This window comes from Chelonoidis abingdonii, chromosome 20 (genome assembly GCF_003597395.2).
Source record: "Chelonoidis abingdonii isolate Lonesome George chromosome 20, CheloAbing_2.0, whole genome shotgun sequence".
NCBI lineage: Eukaryota > Metazoa > Chordata > Testudines > Testudinidae > Chelonoidis > Chelonoidis abingdonii.
This window is the reverse complement of record NC_133788.1, coordinates 24,642,334-24,658,207: the sequence shown is the minus strand read 5'-3', so window position 1 is coordinate 24,658,207 and position 15,874 is coordinate 24,642,334. Positions and strand designations below refer to the sequence as shown.

The 15,874-nt window shown below is 41.9% G+C and overlaps 2 protein-coding genes across 2 annotated transcripts in view; both read right to left on the bottom strand.

The window, feature by feature from the left end:
• The window catches only part of INPP5K (inositol polyphosphate-5-phosphatase K), a 35,371-nt gene extending 24,574 nt beyond the window's left edge, over positions 1-10,797 (bottom strand). The window contains exons 1-4 of the mRNA XM_032788279.2: positions 10,700-10,797; positions 9,885-9,959; positions 2,938-3,045; positions 1,959-2,067 (exon numbers count right to left, since the gene is read on the bottom strand). Of these exons, the coding sequence (XP_032644170.2) occupies positions 1,959-2,067; positions 2,938-3,045; positions 9,885-9,940 (273 nt within the window). The 5' untranslated portion in view covers positions 9,941-9,959; positions 10,700-10,797. The remainder of the gene's footprint in view (positions 1-1,958; positions 2,068-2,937; positions 3,046-9,884; positions 9,960-10,699) is intronic.
• A 3,532-nt stretch (positions 10,798-14,329) lies between these two features.
• The window catches only part of PITPNA (phosphatidylinositol transfer protein alpha), a 38,749-nt gene continuing 37,204 nt past the window's right edge, over positions 14,330-15,874 (bottom strand). The window contains exon 12 of the mRNA XM_032788289.2: positions 14,330-15,273. The gene's annotated coding sequence lies outside the window, so the exon portion shown is untranslated. The remainder of the gene's footprint in view (positions 15,274-15,874) is intronic.

The window sequence follows — 15,874 nt, the reverse complement described above, 5'->3', positions numbered from 1 at the left end:
AAAAAGGTCACAGTCAGGTTGTGTGGTATCCCAAGTACTCCATAAATACTGGAGTCTGCTCCCCAGGCCTTTAGTTGGAGAATGCCACACCCAAGATCGCATATTTCCGACAGCATGTCTGACCTACAGTTTATGGTAAAGCACATACTGAAGAGCTTCTGAAAGTGCCATTGACTGGAAATTCAAAGGTAATCTCAAATTAAAAAGGGAGTTATTTTGTTGAATTAAATATTAAACTGATCAGTACAGTATTCCTTATTACTTAAACTGAAAATAAATACAATGCTGTCCCTAAAATTTTAATTTTCAAATCTATTGTAGAACTTTGTGCTGAAAATGCCTAATTGTATTGTATTGTAGAACGTATCAGAGGGAAACTGGATGTTTGGACAACTGAGGGTTGGAGATTTTGGCACCTACGAAGGTGTGAACATTTAACTAGATATTTCTGCTGAAATAATCAGAGAAATAGTTCATGTGAACCTTTAAAGGTTGGGTGCTCAGAACTTTCTAAAAGGCAGGACCCACAAGTGCGTCTCAAGATGGACACCAAAAATTGACACATCCAGTATCACTAGTCACTTTTGAAATCTCCATTCCAAAAAGAGATTCAAACAGACAACTCTAAAGGACAAAATCTATTTCTTGAGCTGGTATTTTTCGTGAGTCTAAATTGAGTGTTTCATATTACTAAACTCTGTGAATATCTAATCTCTGCATCCTGACCCCCTAATGTTTCCACTTTCCACACCATTTCCAAGTGTGAAACTGGAGCTATGTCTATTAGAAGTGCCGTCATACTATAGAAACGCAACACCTGCAACGATTTCCTAAAGCTGGGTCTACACTGCCACTTTCAGCAATAAAGCCCCAGTCATTCTGGGGTGTGAAAAAACACACCTTGAGCGACAAAAGTTTTAGTGCTGAAAAGCGCCAGTAGCGCTTTACCGCCAGGAGCCGCACTCCCGTCAATAAAGCTACCACCCCTCATTCGGGGCGAGGTTTGTTTTTTTTAAATCACCGGGAGAGCGCTCCCCTGGCGATAAAGTGTGTCTAGTCTGCCCACGTCACAGAGCTGCTGCAGCAGTGCTGTGGTGGCCTTGCTGTAACATGGGCAGTGTAGACATTAAGTGTGGACACAGTTTTTACCAGAAAAGCTGTGCTTAAAACTATTCCCTCAAGCAAAACAAGCTATACTAGCAAAAGAAGTTTTGCTGAAATAACTGTCCCTGCACTAGGTTTTTCTACCAGCACAGCTATATTGGTCAGGGATCAGACCCCTTCAGACCTGACTAATACAGCTACACTTGCGGAAGCCACTAGTATAGGCATAGCCTGATCTCAGAATACTGAAAACTGTCATATTTTTCATACAATTAAAGACCAAATATTAATCTTTTTCCGCCTCACTAGCCTACAGCTACTATCTGTAACAATACTCATGCTTAGAAGGAACAAATCACGTCATTTCACTCAAAATCTGAGGCCACACATGGCTGGAGTTTTTAAGTCAAGAATAAGTTTTGCCAACTGCCTCCGCATCCCAGCATTGCTGGATGGTTACAACTGCTATTTTAAAAGCTCAACCTCTAACTGACGGGTGTGTAATGCTAGGCATCTGCAGAACTGACTACAAGCAGTGCAAATACCCTTCCTCTTGCAAGGAAGGTTTAGTTTACTGAATGTTACTAAAGCTATGATGCCCACGAGGCAAATAAGACACTGTTTCTACTTTAAGATGTGTTGAGATTCCATTTACTTCAGAAAGTGCCTGTGCCAACAGGCCAGCAGGTTACAAGTCTAATGGAAAGACTTGCGTATAGCGATAACTATCAGCATCTGTACAAAAATACTCAGTACCAGTTGCCAAGGTGTTCCCTACTACTCACAGTAATCAGAGTTTGGAGAGAAAAATAATGAATGGAGGGTGCTAACCATTTAGAGAATTGAGAAGTTACCTTGATATAACCCAAAGGAGAGAATACAGTCATGAAGAAAATGCTCCACGGATCATCAAATGCCCAGTCAGAAAGGAAATTTATGATCTTGGAGTTCACCTCCTGTAAACTGAATACAACAGGGTTACTCATATATCCTGGGCTCAATCTAATCCATACTTTTGGCAGAGTCTTATAAGTTTTAGGAGCACAAACAGGTAAGACTAATACCATGACATCTTAATAGAATTTCCTGGAAGCAGTTATAATGTTTCTTATTCTTACCCATGCATGATACAATAGGCAGTGTAATCTATCCATGGTGCTAACTTTCAAAACAGGAAAGCTACAGAGTCTTAAACCAGAGCCCTGACTTATGCTCAATGTCAAAATTCATGACAAATGCAGGGTGACAGAAGGTGAAGTGATAAACGATACCATTACAAGGTGTTGCCGCAATTTAGCTGAAGGAAAGAGAAGGGGGTGAGTTGACTACAGGGTGATCTGACAGATCAGAACCCCACTGGCACTGCCATGGAGTGACTCATGCAAGGACAAAAACACCTTGACTGACACAGTAGGCAAGGAAGATTCTGCTCAAACACTTGGCTCCCCTTGATTTCTTTAAAAACTCTGCCCTGTAAAGTGTTGTCAACAACTGCCAGTGAGGTAAGAATTTTTAAAATTTGTAGATGTTTGAGTAAGTGAGCTTGTATCAAGGCACATAAGACCTGTAGCTCTGCTACATAAAAAGATGTAAGATGCGAGTTGGGGAAACAAGCAGACAGTTAATCACAATATACTCCTAATTTCTATTCACAGTCACTAGCCCCCAGCCTTTAGACTTCTGCATTTAGTGATATTATGATCCAACACTTCACCTTTCACAACCATCACAGTAATTATGGCTGTTCAAAAGAACTGGGCAGTTATTGAAAAAACAAATTTTGGCAGTAAACGTACAGAGAACTGACCATGGTGTCCTTTATCACATACCTACCCGATAACATACATATCCATACTCGGTCCCTGTGAACTGAGCTGAAGTAAGCTAGTGACATCAGGAGGAGGAGAAGCTGTGCCCACATTCCAGGTTACCAAGTGTAGTCTACATATAAAAAAAAAAGAAGACAAAACTGAAGTGTAAACAGGTGAGCACTTTTCCACTGCAAACCTCTCATATGTGGGGAAAAAAAAAACACAAGATTTACAAATAACTGAAAAGTATCATAAAAACTATTTACTAGCTACACAAATTTTTAACAACCCGCCAATCAGAAAATGAAACCTGAACTCTTGACACTTGTCTTTCAACTTTTTCCCCCAAATCAGGAAAGCCTCATCTAGCGTGCGAGAGACTTCCTCATGAATCTCATCATCTGAGCTGATGTCCTCCACACAAGCCATGAGTTGTGCCACTCGCTGTCGGAGCTGTAAGCGACCACTGGACCCTGTACTGCTGAAACTTGCAGAACGGCTGCGGAAGGGGAGCAGGCTTTCTAAATCAAACAGGGAGAGGGACGATGAATCCTGAAGTGCATCTTCACTATTCAAGGATGCCATCTGGACAGAAGAGCAGCACAACTATACTCCAAAGTGCCAGCCACATTACCCTTCAAATCCTGAGTACAGGAAAACCCTCAGTGACACACTCACAGGGTTCTTCAGCTCCAGTTTTAACTCATGTGAAATTCAGCATTATTCCTAGCAAAAACGTATAGGTGCATTCTTTCAGTAAAGCTGAAAGAAATACAGCATTAAGATCAGTCACGCTCTACTGCTTCTGACAAAAGCTGATGAGTCCTGCCTCACCTCACATACTAACTCACATTTCTTCCTAACAGATTTAACTCTGTTAAGAGCCTGAGGTTTACGAGAATTTATTGCTGATGTGATTTGAATCACATGTTTCTTTCGACAGTTAGAAGAAATGTAATCTCTAACTTCCAGGCATGTGCACTACTCAATTCTATCTGAGTATAGCATAAAAAGCCACAAAGAACTTAGAGCTTCTGATGAGGGATTCCAAAAGCACAGACCTGCCACCTAACTTTTCAGACAGTATCTAATACTGTACACAGTTTTCTAAGACAGGATTTTCCAATATTATTATACTGCAGGTGGTCTTTAAAACACTAAGCAGCTAATTTCCACCTACCTTAGGTTCTTATACAGCATCCATTACAAAAGTATCTGAATAACTTACAATCTTTAATGTAATTATCCTCACAACATCTCTGTGATACAAGGCAGTACAGTAGAACCTCAGAGTTACGAACACCTCAGGAATGAAGGTTGTTCGTAACTCTGAACAAAATGTTATGGTTGTTGTCAAGGTTCCTTCCCCGCTCTGAACTTTAGGGTACAGATGTAGGGACCTCCATGGACACTTCTAAGCTTAATTACTAGCTTAGATCTGGTACACTGCCACCATCCAGAATTCCAGTGTCTGGAGCACTCTCTGTCCTCCCAAAACTTTCCCTTCCCTGGGTTGCCTTGAGGGACTTATCACCATTGTCTCCCTATTCGAACACGGATCGTCAAACCCTTCGGATCTTAAATAAGTGAGAAATGAACCATCCCCTCTTCCCCCCCCCTCCAATCCCTGGTGATGTTCCAATCAATCCTTTCTTTGGGATCTTAAAACAAGGAAAAATCAATTAGGTTCTTAAAAAGAAAGCTTTTAATTAAAGGAAGAAAAGTAAAAATCATCTCCGTAAAATCAGGATGGAAAATACTTTACAGGGTAATCAGATTCATATAGCCCAGAGGACCCCCCTCTAACCTTAGGTTCAAAGTTACAGGAAACAGAGGCAAAATCCTCTCAGCAAAAAAGGAACATTTACAAATTGAGAAAACAAAAATAAGACTAACACGTTTTGCCTGGCTATTACTTACAAGTTTGAAACATGAGAGACTGATTCAGAAAGATTTGGAGAGCCTGGATTGACATCTGGTCCCTCTTAGTCCCAAGAGTGAACCACCCCCAAAACAAAGAGCACAAACAAAAGACTTCCCTCCACCAAGATTTGAAAGTATCTTGTCTCCATATTGGTCCTCTGGTCAGGTGTCAGCCAGGTTTACTGAGCTTCTTAACCCTTTACAGGTAAGCGAGGCATCAACCCTTAATTATCTGTTTATGACAGTTGTTCTTTCAAAAACTTACAACTGAACATTGACTTAATACAGTGTTGAAAGTTTACTATTCACAAGAAAAATGTTGCTTTCCCTTTACTTTTTTTTAAGTAGTTTAGTAGTGTATTTATTTGCCTCTTTTTTTTTTTCTGGTCTCTGCTGCTGCCTGACTGCATACTTCTGGTTCCAAATGAGGTGTGTGGTTGACTGGTCAGTTCGTAACTCTGGTGTTCATAATTCTGAGATTCTACTGTATTATTCTTCCCACTTTGCAACTGGAGCACAGAAAGACTGAGGTCACACAGGAAGTCTTCGGAAAAAGCAGGGAATTCAACCTATATCTCCTCACTCTTAGGGTAGTGCCCTAACCACTGGAATATCTTTCCTCAATGAAAATTTTCCTTTGAAATGTTATATTGAAGTTAGCCAGAAGCTACAGTAGAATAAGCTGATACCGCAGTAAGTGATGGGCCTTTCTTTCATATATACTACAGTTCACCTTCTACTAGGGAAGAGATGGATTACCTGAGAAAACTCTCCAAATTAGCATTCAGAAGGAAAGCCAGATGGTAGTGAAGATACATAGACAAAAAACTATTGAATACAAAAGTTCAAGGAGAAAATATCAGCAAATATTGAGGAAAATTTAATTCCATAATGTCACTAGACAAGAGAAGAAAAGAGCTGACAGCCTGAAGATCCACACCAAAAAATGAGAAGATATGAGGTAAAATCAAATCAAACAATTCGAGGATTAAGCATTCTCGTGAACTATAGCTGTAGGATAAATTTCAGAGTAATGAAAATGTAGCTGTAGAAACGGAAAGCAAAAGGCATACCACTACAGGGCATTAGGCAATCCCAATGGACTGGGTATAATTATAAATGCTTAGCACTTTATAACTCTCTATCAATATTAACTGATCCTCAACAATCACACTGAGTAGGTATGATAAGATCTTCACCTGACTGACATCACAAGTAAGTTCTCTTGCAAAATAAAGAAGCTACTCAAGGTACTCTGTTGATCCAAGCACCAAGTGACGTGTCAGAACACTGTTCAAGCCAGGAGAACCCTATTTTATAGACATTTGGATCACAGGGCAGGGTATTCCCCAGAAATGAGCCCTTCCCAAGCATGCTTTCTGCATAATGCTGATTTACAATAAGTTCCAGAAGACTGGAAGAAAGCTAATGTGCCAATATTTCAAAAAGGATAAATAGGAGGATCTCAGAAACATAGGGCTGTCAACTTGACATCAATCCCAGGCAAAAAAATTGAATGGATGAGATGAGACTTGGTTAATAAAGAATTAAAGAAGGGTAAATATAATTAATGTCAATCAACATGGTTTATGGAAAATAAGTCTAGGCAAACTACTTGATATTTTTTGATGGGATAGAAGTTTGGTTTATAAAGGTAATAAAGTTGCTGTAATATATTTAGACTTCTGTAATGCATTTACTTGGGACTGAACAACATCTTGATTAATAACCTAGAATGATACAAAAATCAACATGGCACACATTAAATTGATTAAAAACTAGATAACTGACAGATCTTAGAACGTAATTATGAAAGGGCAATCATCAAGCAGCTGATGTATTTCTAGTGGAGTCTTGCAGGGACTGGTCCTTGGCCCTAGTTAACATCTTTAATAATGTCTTGGAAAAACGCAAAATAATTTCTGATAATGTCTGCAGATGACATGAAGTGGTTATAATGAAGAGAATAGGTCACTGATATAGAGTGATCTGCATCACTTGGCAAACTATATGAAGGCAAACAATGTACATTTTGATATTGTCAAATGTAAGGTTATATATCTAGAATGAAGAATGTAGGCCATACTTGCAGGAAGGGGGCTATCTATCCTGAGAAGCAGTGACTGCGAAAAAGACTTGAGGGGTCATAGTGGACAATCAGCTAAACACGTGCTGAACCTGTAGCAAAAGGCTAATACAATTGTTGGATGTATAAACAGGGGACTACTGAGTAGAGTAGGGAGGTTATATTACCTCTGTATTTGACACTCGTTCTGATGTCCACAAGGATGAAGAAATATTGAAGAGGGTCCAGAGAAGAGCCACAAGCACCATTAAAGGTTTGGAAAACATGCCTTATAGCAACAAATTCAAGGAGTTATATCTTAGTTTGCCAAAGAGAAGGAGAAGGAGTGCTTTGATCACAGTCTATCAGTACCTACATTGGGAACAGAAATTTGGTAATAGAGGGGTCTTCAATCTTGCAAATAAAGGTATAACAAGACTCAATACCTGGAAGATGAAGACAAATTCAGATTAGAAATAAGGTGCAAATTTTTTTTAACAGTGAGGGTATTTAATCATTGGAACAACTTATCAAGGGCAATGGTGGATTCTCCATCACTGGTAAATTTTAAATCAAGATTGGATTCTTTTTCTAAAAGATCTGCTCTAATTCAAACACAGCTGTTAGATTTGAAACAGAAATTAATACAGGAAAGTTCTCTGGCCAGGGTTATGCAGGTGGTCAGACTAGACTAGTGGTTTTTAACCTGGGATCCACAGACTATGTCCAAGATTTTCAAAGGGATCTACATCTCCATTCAAAAATTTTTAAGGATCTGCAAATGAAAAAAGCTTGAAAACCACTGGAGTAGAAGATCACAGTGGTCCTTTCTAGCCTTAAAAAAAAACAAAAAAACTCTATGAATCTATGTGAACCTCCAAGACTGAACAATGCTGCTTTTTTTAAGAGAGCACCCAGTCCTATAAATTCTTGTTAATTACCTGACAGCAGAGAAATGAGTTAGAAATATTTATTGCTATAGTGCCTTCCTCACAGCTCTAGACAAATGGAGCACTCTGGCAAAATTTTTCCACAATCTATGATGCCTTATCTTCATTTGATTTATTTCTAGTAACTAGAATTTCCTTTATTTCCCCTTAATATGTCTACAGAAATCAAATTGTGAGGGTGTTTTAAAAGAACAAATTATTTAACTTATATATTAATAGGAGATTTACTCTAAGATCACATAAGCAGTCATTGGTGCCCTAGCTTTTCTCCTGAAAAGACTGGCAAATGGAAATCCTACACATCCTCAAAATGCCTCAGTTGCTTGGTTCAGAGGGAAGAGGACATACCTGGGAAACTTTACAAAGGGCTTAATATCTTAGTCAAATCCCAGTTTAAGTTTTACATCCATTTTCTGTAAACAGAAGCTTTCTTCATTCACTGTCAAGTCCACAGTCCAGTGCTTGTGACATCACAATTCATCCCCCCAGAAGCCATTATGTTAAAAGCACTGGCCTGTAGCAAAAATAAAGTCAGAGACTCATTTAACGCCTTCCCTTTGTATTTGCCAGTGAAGGGAAGAATTTTGGTTTCTGGTATGTTGTTCTGAATCTAAACAAGTACAGCAGATTTCACTCTCTACATTAAAAATTAAGAAGTGGGCCTTTTTTAATTAGGAAAAAACCTGTTAAATAGTCAAACAATGCTCAGTTCTCCTGTCTGAAATTACTCAAGTTCCAAAAGTTTAAAAAGTAGAAAATCAGTTTTTCTTCTTTACTCCATGTGACTATGCAAAGTTGGTAATTAGTATAACTCCTTGCTAATGAGCTGGGACAGTCATCACATGCTTCAGTAATTACAAGCCATTATATAAACTTTCAAGGGCTTTTATTTAAAAAAAAAAAAGAGAAGATCTAATCATGGATTTCAGCAGGTCATGAGATCTTCTAATCTCTTCTTTAAGAAGGGGAACAGCAGGTCCATATATTACTACAGCTCTAAGGTTAATTCTCACTGCTGACACAAACCACTAAGCTCCATTAGTAATATCCACTAATATTGGAGCTGCTGCATAAAATTAAGCAGTTTTCTGCAGTGAAGCAGCAACTAGAATGAATGAGGGAGGTCTTCAGAACACAAACATATACCAGCCCCTGAACCCTGGAAGAGCTGGCTCAATGAAGTGCATGAAGACAGATGAAGACAACCCCATCACAGATCTACAATTTTTAAACAGTCTCTTGGAGGAGCCCCTTTAGGATGTCAGACCCTCAAGTGGTCTCACTCTTCCTTCAAGGCAGGCCACACAGACTCACCAAGTCCTAGATTGAGCTACTGGGTTCCAGCATTCCTGCTTTATACTATGAGCTCTGCTCAGCAAATCTAACCAAGACAGACTCCTGGTAGAGACTTGTATACTCTTCTGAGACTAATGCAACCCAGCCAGTATTTGCAGTTACAACCAGAACAGAACACAGCATTCAAAGTCCTTAGGTTAATACGAAGAAATAAAAGTTGTGGATTGACCAGAGTGGACTGTGCTGTAATTCACCAGGCAAGCTGTAGTGAACTTCATTTTTAGGCTCTGGTTCTCTCTGACTTCCCTCCTCAGGGTATGCCTAAACTTAAACCACAGCAGCTGGGCCACTGTAGCGCTTCAATATAGACACTGCCGATGCCAACCGGAGAGGTTTCCAGTGGCACAGGTAATCCATCTCCCAAGAGGTGGTAGCTAAGTCAACTGGAAAATTCTCCCATTAATCAAGAGCTGTGTATACTGGGGGTTAGGTCTGTTTGATTGTACTGCTCATGGGGATGTGGATTTTTCACACCCTTGAGCAATGTAGTTATCCAGACTTAATTTTGTACTGGCAACCCCAGCTTAGTCTACCCAGAGAGCAAACAATTCTCTTCCTCTTCCCCTTCCCCCCAGAAAGGAATACAAAGTAGGGGGAAACTCAGGGATACACAAGACTTCACAAACACATCAAAACCCCCAAGTTTTGATGGACCTCAATCCAAAACTCGCTTACCTGAGATTCTTCATGATCTCTAAATCAATTGGCTGGGCCAGGCCCCTGGGTTCCATCCTCACCCTCCTCAAAGATCTGCTGGGAAAGTAGGAGCTCTTGTCAGGAATGGGTATGTTAGCAGGCTGACTGAGTGCTAGGAACCAAAAGCCCAGTGGGATCCCAGGGTGCCCTCTCACAAAAAAAAAAAAGAGTTTGGTCCCCTTCCTTCCACATACATATACCAGAGGTGTGTCCCTGGGCCCCCATCAGTAAACCAGACAGGAGCCCTGAGGTCCTGCATCCCCCTGAAAACCCAAATATATTTGTTTACTTACATGGGGGTGTCCCTGAGTTCCTCCCCCCAAGGTATATATGCAGCCAGGGGTACAATTGTCCCCAAGCCATCTGCATGCAGGGGAGATGGGGGGGTCATCCCCAGTCCACACATAAGTACATGGGAGAGGGAGTGAGGGTCATTCCCAGGCCGCCGCCGCCGCCACCACCACCCCACATCCCTACATGATCGGACAGGGATGTGTTCCCTAGCCTCTCCACGCCACCGCCCATACCCCAACCGAGGTGAGGGGGGGGCCGGAGCCCGCGCCCTCCGAGGGGGGTGGTCCCATGTCCGCTCCCCTCCGCGCGCACCCTCCGAGGGGAGGGTCCCGATCCGAGAGGCGGGGCCAGGTTCCGGGGGGGGGCGCGGGCCCGCACCAAGGCCGGGCCTATCCAGGCGCCTGGTTCCCCGGGCAGCGGGACTCGAGCGCAGCGCAGCGAGGGCCGCAGCCGCCCCAGACCGGCGCTTCCAGGCCAGCTCGGACTCTAACCCACCGCACCTGTGGGCCGAGCTCCCTCCAGTCTCCTCAGGCCGGCGGCGCTCGCGGCAATACGTCCAGGCCTGCGACGGGTCCCGCTCGCCCTCGCCAGCCACAGCCCACGTGACGAGGGGGAGGCCGCTGCCTGCCAATGGGAAGATGGGGGCGGGCTTCCCTGCAGCGGAGCGGGAGCGCAGATCACGTGACACAAACAGCGGCCAACGTGGGCATAGAGCGATCCGATAGCAAAAACTCGGGACGGGGGGGGAGGGGGGCGCGGGCGGTAATAGGCGCCTATAGAAGAAATATCCCCAAATATCAGGACTGTACCTGTAAAATTGGGACATCTGGTCACCCTACATGAGCATGATGGGGGAGTAGCCTATGGAGCTCTCTGCCACTTGACAGCAAGGATTGCAAGCTATGGTGACCAGCTGTCCTAATTTTATAGGGACAGTCCCAATAGTTGGAGCTTTTTCTTGTATAGGCACCTATTACTCACCACCCTCATCCTCATTTTTCACACTTGCTCTTTGGTCTCCCTATTGCAAGCCACTCCACTCCCACTATGGCCAACAGGTATTGGCACAAGAGTCTAGGGGCTCATACTGCCCTCTTCCTCTGCCACAACTCACAACAGCCCCATCCACAGAGAATTGGGGGCTAGATGGGCCACTGATCTCTGTGGGTCCAGCTAGCCCCCCCAGTCCAATCCACATTGGGGGAAATGGAACAAGCCTACAGTGACAGAGGACAGAAGTGATGTGGAAAGACCACTGTATTTTTCTGCATTATAAACTCTGCTTGTTAGTCCGCCTGAAAAACACAGCTGCTGTAAGCACAGCACAGTGCAGGAGCCACAGGTAGACTAGAGAGGAAGGGCTTTAGTCCTCATCCCCACCAAGAGCCTCCACCCCAACTGGGAATCATGGCTTGATAGCAATGATATTTCACCATTTAAAATAGGAAGAGCTTGCTCTGCTCTCTTTTTTCCAGAATTTTTTCCCCCTTGAGTAAGTAATCTTTAAACTGCAACAAGACACCCCACCACAAACCTGTCTCTCTCTTTTCCAAAGACCTCAGCTCTAGTCTAAGGATAGAGCTACCACACCTGCAGGGGTAGAGCTAGAACACCCAGAACATTCACAGAAAGAAGAGTGGCTCAGGCCCAATCCACAGCAAGAAAACAGACTTGTGAAAAATAACATAAATAATGCCCAAGTGAGATATAGTCACTCTAGAACTGACAGAACCCCTACTTTAATCTAATTTTTATTCTGCCCTTACTCCCTCTCAAATACCTACTACACCAAGATTAATATTAAAGACCAGCAAGTTGTTCACATAATGGTCTTAAGTAACCATTTAATTTTTTTACCTATGTCTTCTCTCTCCACTTGTTTGCTGCATTGCAGCTAATATTAGATTGTAAATACAGGTAACATGGTCAGATTTTTATTTTACATCAGTTTTACAATAGAGTAATTCCACTGACTTCAGTGGAGTTACTCCTGATTTACATTAGCATGAGATCAGAATCAGGACTTGTTTGTTCTGTAAGGAATCCAGCAAACTGTAGGTTCTCTGTACATAATTCTATAATCATTAGATTTTACACAATAGCATATGCATGTGGAATATTAGACCCACATAATAAGGTATAAAATAGACAATGGACTCCAAAAAGCTCTAAGATTTTATTCGATTTGTTTCCAATATGTCTGTATTGGAAGATAAGGAGACAAAAAGGCACAAACTCACATTAAAGAAACAAGATAATCTAATTAATTCTACAAAGTGTATGTTGTAAAAGGAATAGGACTATGAACCAATCAAAACTTGTCAGGGAGTCCCAGCAGGGGCTGTAGGAGGATAAACCCAGAAAGGTGCAAGTGTGCTGGGAGTACAGAGTGTCACTGTGGCCTCCATCAGGTAAACTCCAGCTAAAACATCCCAGCCCATGGGGCTCTCCACCAGGGCACCTGCTTCCGATCAGAACTGCAGTGTTTAAAATCCAACCAGGGCACCCAGTTTGGATCTGAAGAGAATGTGACAGCACAACGATCCCCCTAGAACAAACAAACATCCAATCATTAACCCCTCCGGGAGCCAGCAGGTTTTGGGTTCTTGCCAAAGCCAATGCAAGAGATATACAGCACATGAATACAATCAGTGAAGATTGTTACATTTCGCTATGCTCTCACTAGTGGGAACCAAGGATCAAGACTGCCCCTGAGAGAGGTCTCTACAGAATCTCTCTATCCCAACTTTGAGGAAAACTTTCACTCTGGATAAATGTGAATTTTTTTTTCAAATCATGTATTTAGCTTGCAGTTTCCTGCATTTTTTCCTAGTAATTACTGCTAATCAGGAAAGCTTTGTGTTTAAATACGAGCTTTCACCCTCATAGACAATCGTTTTCTGATCCTGTCTTTATAAACGTCACAATCTGTTTCCATGGAGATGAAATGTCAGCTAGAAAACCTCTTGAATGTATATATAAAAAAAAGTATCTAAGAACAATCATGTTATATATTCTCAAGTTTTCCCCAAGTGTAAGAATCCCTCCTTAAACTCTGCTACTGACAAGATGTTAACAAGTCAATGTGTTAATTCTCAATTAAAATATTCTAGAGTGAGGGAACTCTAGTAAGGGGCATACACTCCTGGACTCTGCTTCTGAAACCCCTAGAGAAACAGTGCCACAAAAACAATTTTCCTGGTCCCAAATAGTCTTGAAGATTAAGGTTTAATATCTTAGACTATTATTTAATAATGAGCTGGTTTTACTTCTACTTCGTGAGTATGCTAAAATCCACATCCCAAAAACCCTCTGAGGTCACTGAGAAGGATCAGCCAGAGTCATCAGTACGATTCAACAGAGCTTATTGCACTTAGACATCTGTAAGGCAAAAGAACAGACTTACCCAAACAAAAAAAAAAAAGGGGGGGGGGGGGTGGGGAGAATAAATTGCCTCTTGACTGAAGACCAGCCTCTTCCTTTAGAGCAAGCCCTGTGCATCTTTTTCCTGCACCGAAAACAATTCATCCCCGCACTTTCATTCAGCATGCCACGGGACTGATTCAGGATCTACTGTCTGATGAAGGTTTGTAAGAGGCTGAGTACAAGTCAGGTATACTGCATGAAGCCAGCATTATTAAAAAAAAAAAGTGGGGAGGTGGAGGTGGAAGTGGTAACATCACAGCTGCCTTTGGCATTTACATTTCACTTTACTTCAACCCAATACAGATAAAGGGAATGAAATTTGATTACATAGCTGCTGGCAGAAGCAAGCCAAACACTGGCCTCTACCGATCAGCCAGGAAAGCCCTTTTTTCTTCTAGTCATGTTTCCTCATGTATTTAATAAAGTAACGTTTGTTTGATTCTGTCCAGCTTAATTGTTTAAAACTGAGATACCACCATAAGGACACAGACTAAGAATGAGTTCTGGAGCTGTTTTCTGCCACTAAGCAACATCCTTTGCAACCCTGGGAAATTGCAATTATCTTGTGCAGAGATTGCTTGGCCTCACATCTTGCCTTTTCGCAGCACAGAAAGGCAAACTAAGTTCTAGCAATTTCATAATGGGTAGTATGCAGAAAAGTATTATTGCTGAACAGCAGCACAAATCCAGACATCTGAGCGTGATTGGATATGGAGATTATTTATGTCTATCAGCATCACAAAATTCTGCTTGTCCTGGGACACTCATTTTCTTTTCATGGGTGAACAAAATAGCGTTAGTTTTACAAATTATGAGCAATCATAATAAAGGGCAGTCCAGTAGATTGTGAGATTCATCAGGTAAGTTATCATAACAATTTTAAAAGGCTGATTTATACACACAACTATAGAACACCAACATAGTTCCATGGGCCAAAGGAAAGACACCTATCTAGACAAAAGATGCATTCAGGTCTCAGCATTCACACATACAGGATACCTGCTGTTCAGTCCCTTTAAGTTGTGTGTGTTTAGACATACCAAGTAATGCTGTTGCAGTGGCCACGTATGGTGGTCTCTTAATAGCAGACTTGACCTTAGCAACACAGGTGCATGTTGGAGCCTGTATGCCAGTAATATCGTGACTTTGGGAGCAAAAGTCAGAGCCTAGAATTCTGTGGAATAGTTTTGCACTCTAAAATAAATACTGACAATTCCCTCTCCATAAATGGACACTCAAAGAATGGTGAAGGGCCGGGACAGGACAAAGGCAGCAGTTTATCCCAGTTTTGAAAACAAAAAAATAAATCTAAATCACCACATTACAAGACTAATTCAGCTAAAAATGCCACTTGGAAATCAAACGGCCACATGGAAATTGGTCTGAACACAATGAAAAAAGGAGGGAGGAGTCATAAATACAGCAATCTATAAGTCACAAGTCTCCAAGGAGCTGCCTCCTTCACATACGTGCTAACATTGGAGTGCTTAGTACCAGACTATTTGCTCACAATATTAAAGGGCATCTAGAATTAGCTATGGGAGATTTAAAATCGCCTGCCGATTGGATATAGAAAGGCTTGATCCAGAGATGGTCCATTGGTCAAGAGGGTGGAGCCTCCGGGCCTTCCTGCTGACTGTCTTGCAAACTAGGAGAAAGAGACAACAGGAAAACATTTTAAAACCATGTCTGAAATTAAATGTGCCAGTAAAGGTGCAATACTGACAGCCCTGAAAGAAAAGTCCTTCATTTAGTCACAGACTGAATCCAGCATAAGCAGTGGCAGGACAGGTTACTCCATTCTGTCCCACCAACAAGCTTCGGATGCAACCTAGCGCAGAGTTGAGTCCAGAGTCGAGTCCAGAGTCTATCTGCAGAGACTGCCAAAGGGGACAATTTATAAAACATTTATCTAGCACCTTTCATCTCAAAAGACCTATGGGACAAAGCCACCAACTCATTTCCAGGTGGAAGGAGAAGCTGAGTATGGGGTTAGGTAATGGACAGGAACTGAATTTAATTAGCAACTCAATCAGGGGCTAGTGGAAGGGAAGAGGGAGATGAAAGTTTAAGCTGAACCAGAAACCCAGAGACTGAGGGTACATCTACACTGCACGATTATTTCGAATTAGCTTAAACCGATATTACAAAACAGATCTAATAAAATCGGTTTAGCGCGTCCACAGTGGGATCACGAAATCGATTGTTTGCGTCCATGGTCCAAAGCTACCATCGATTTCAGGAGCGGT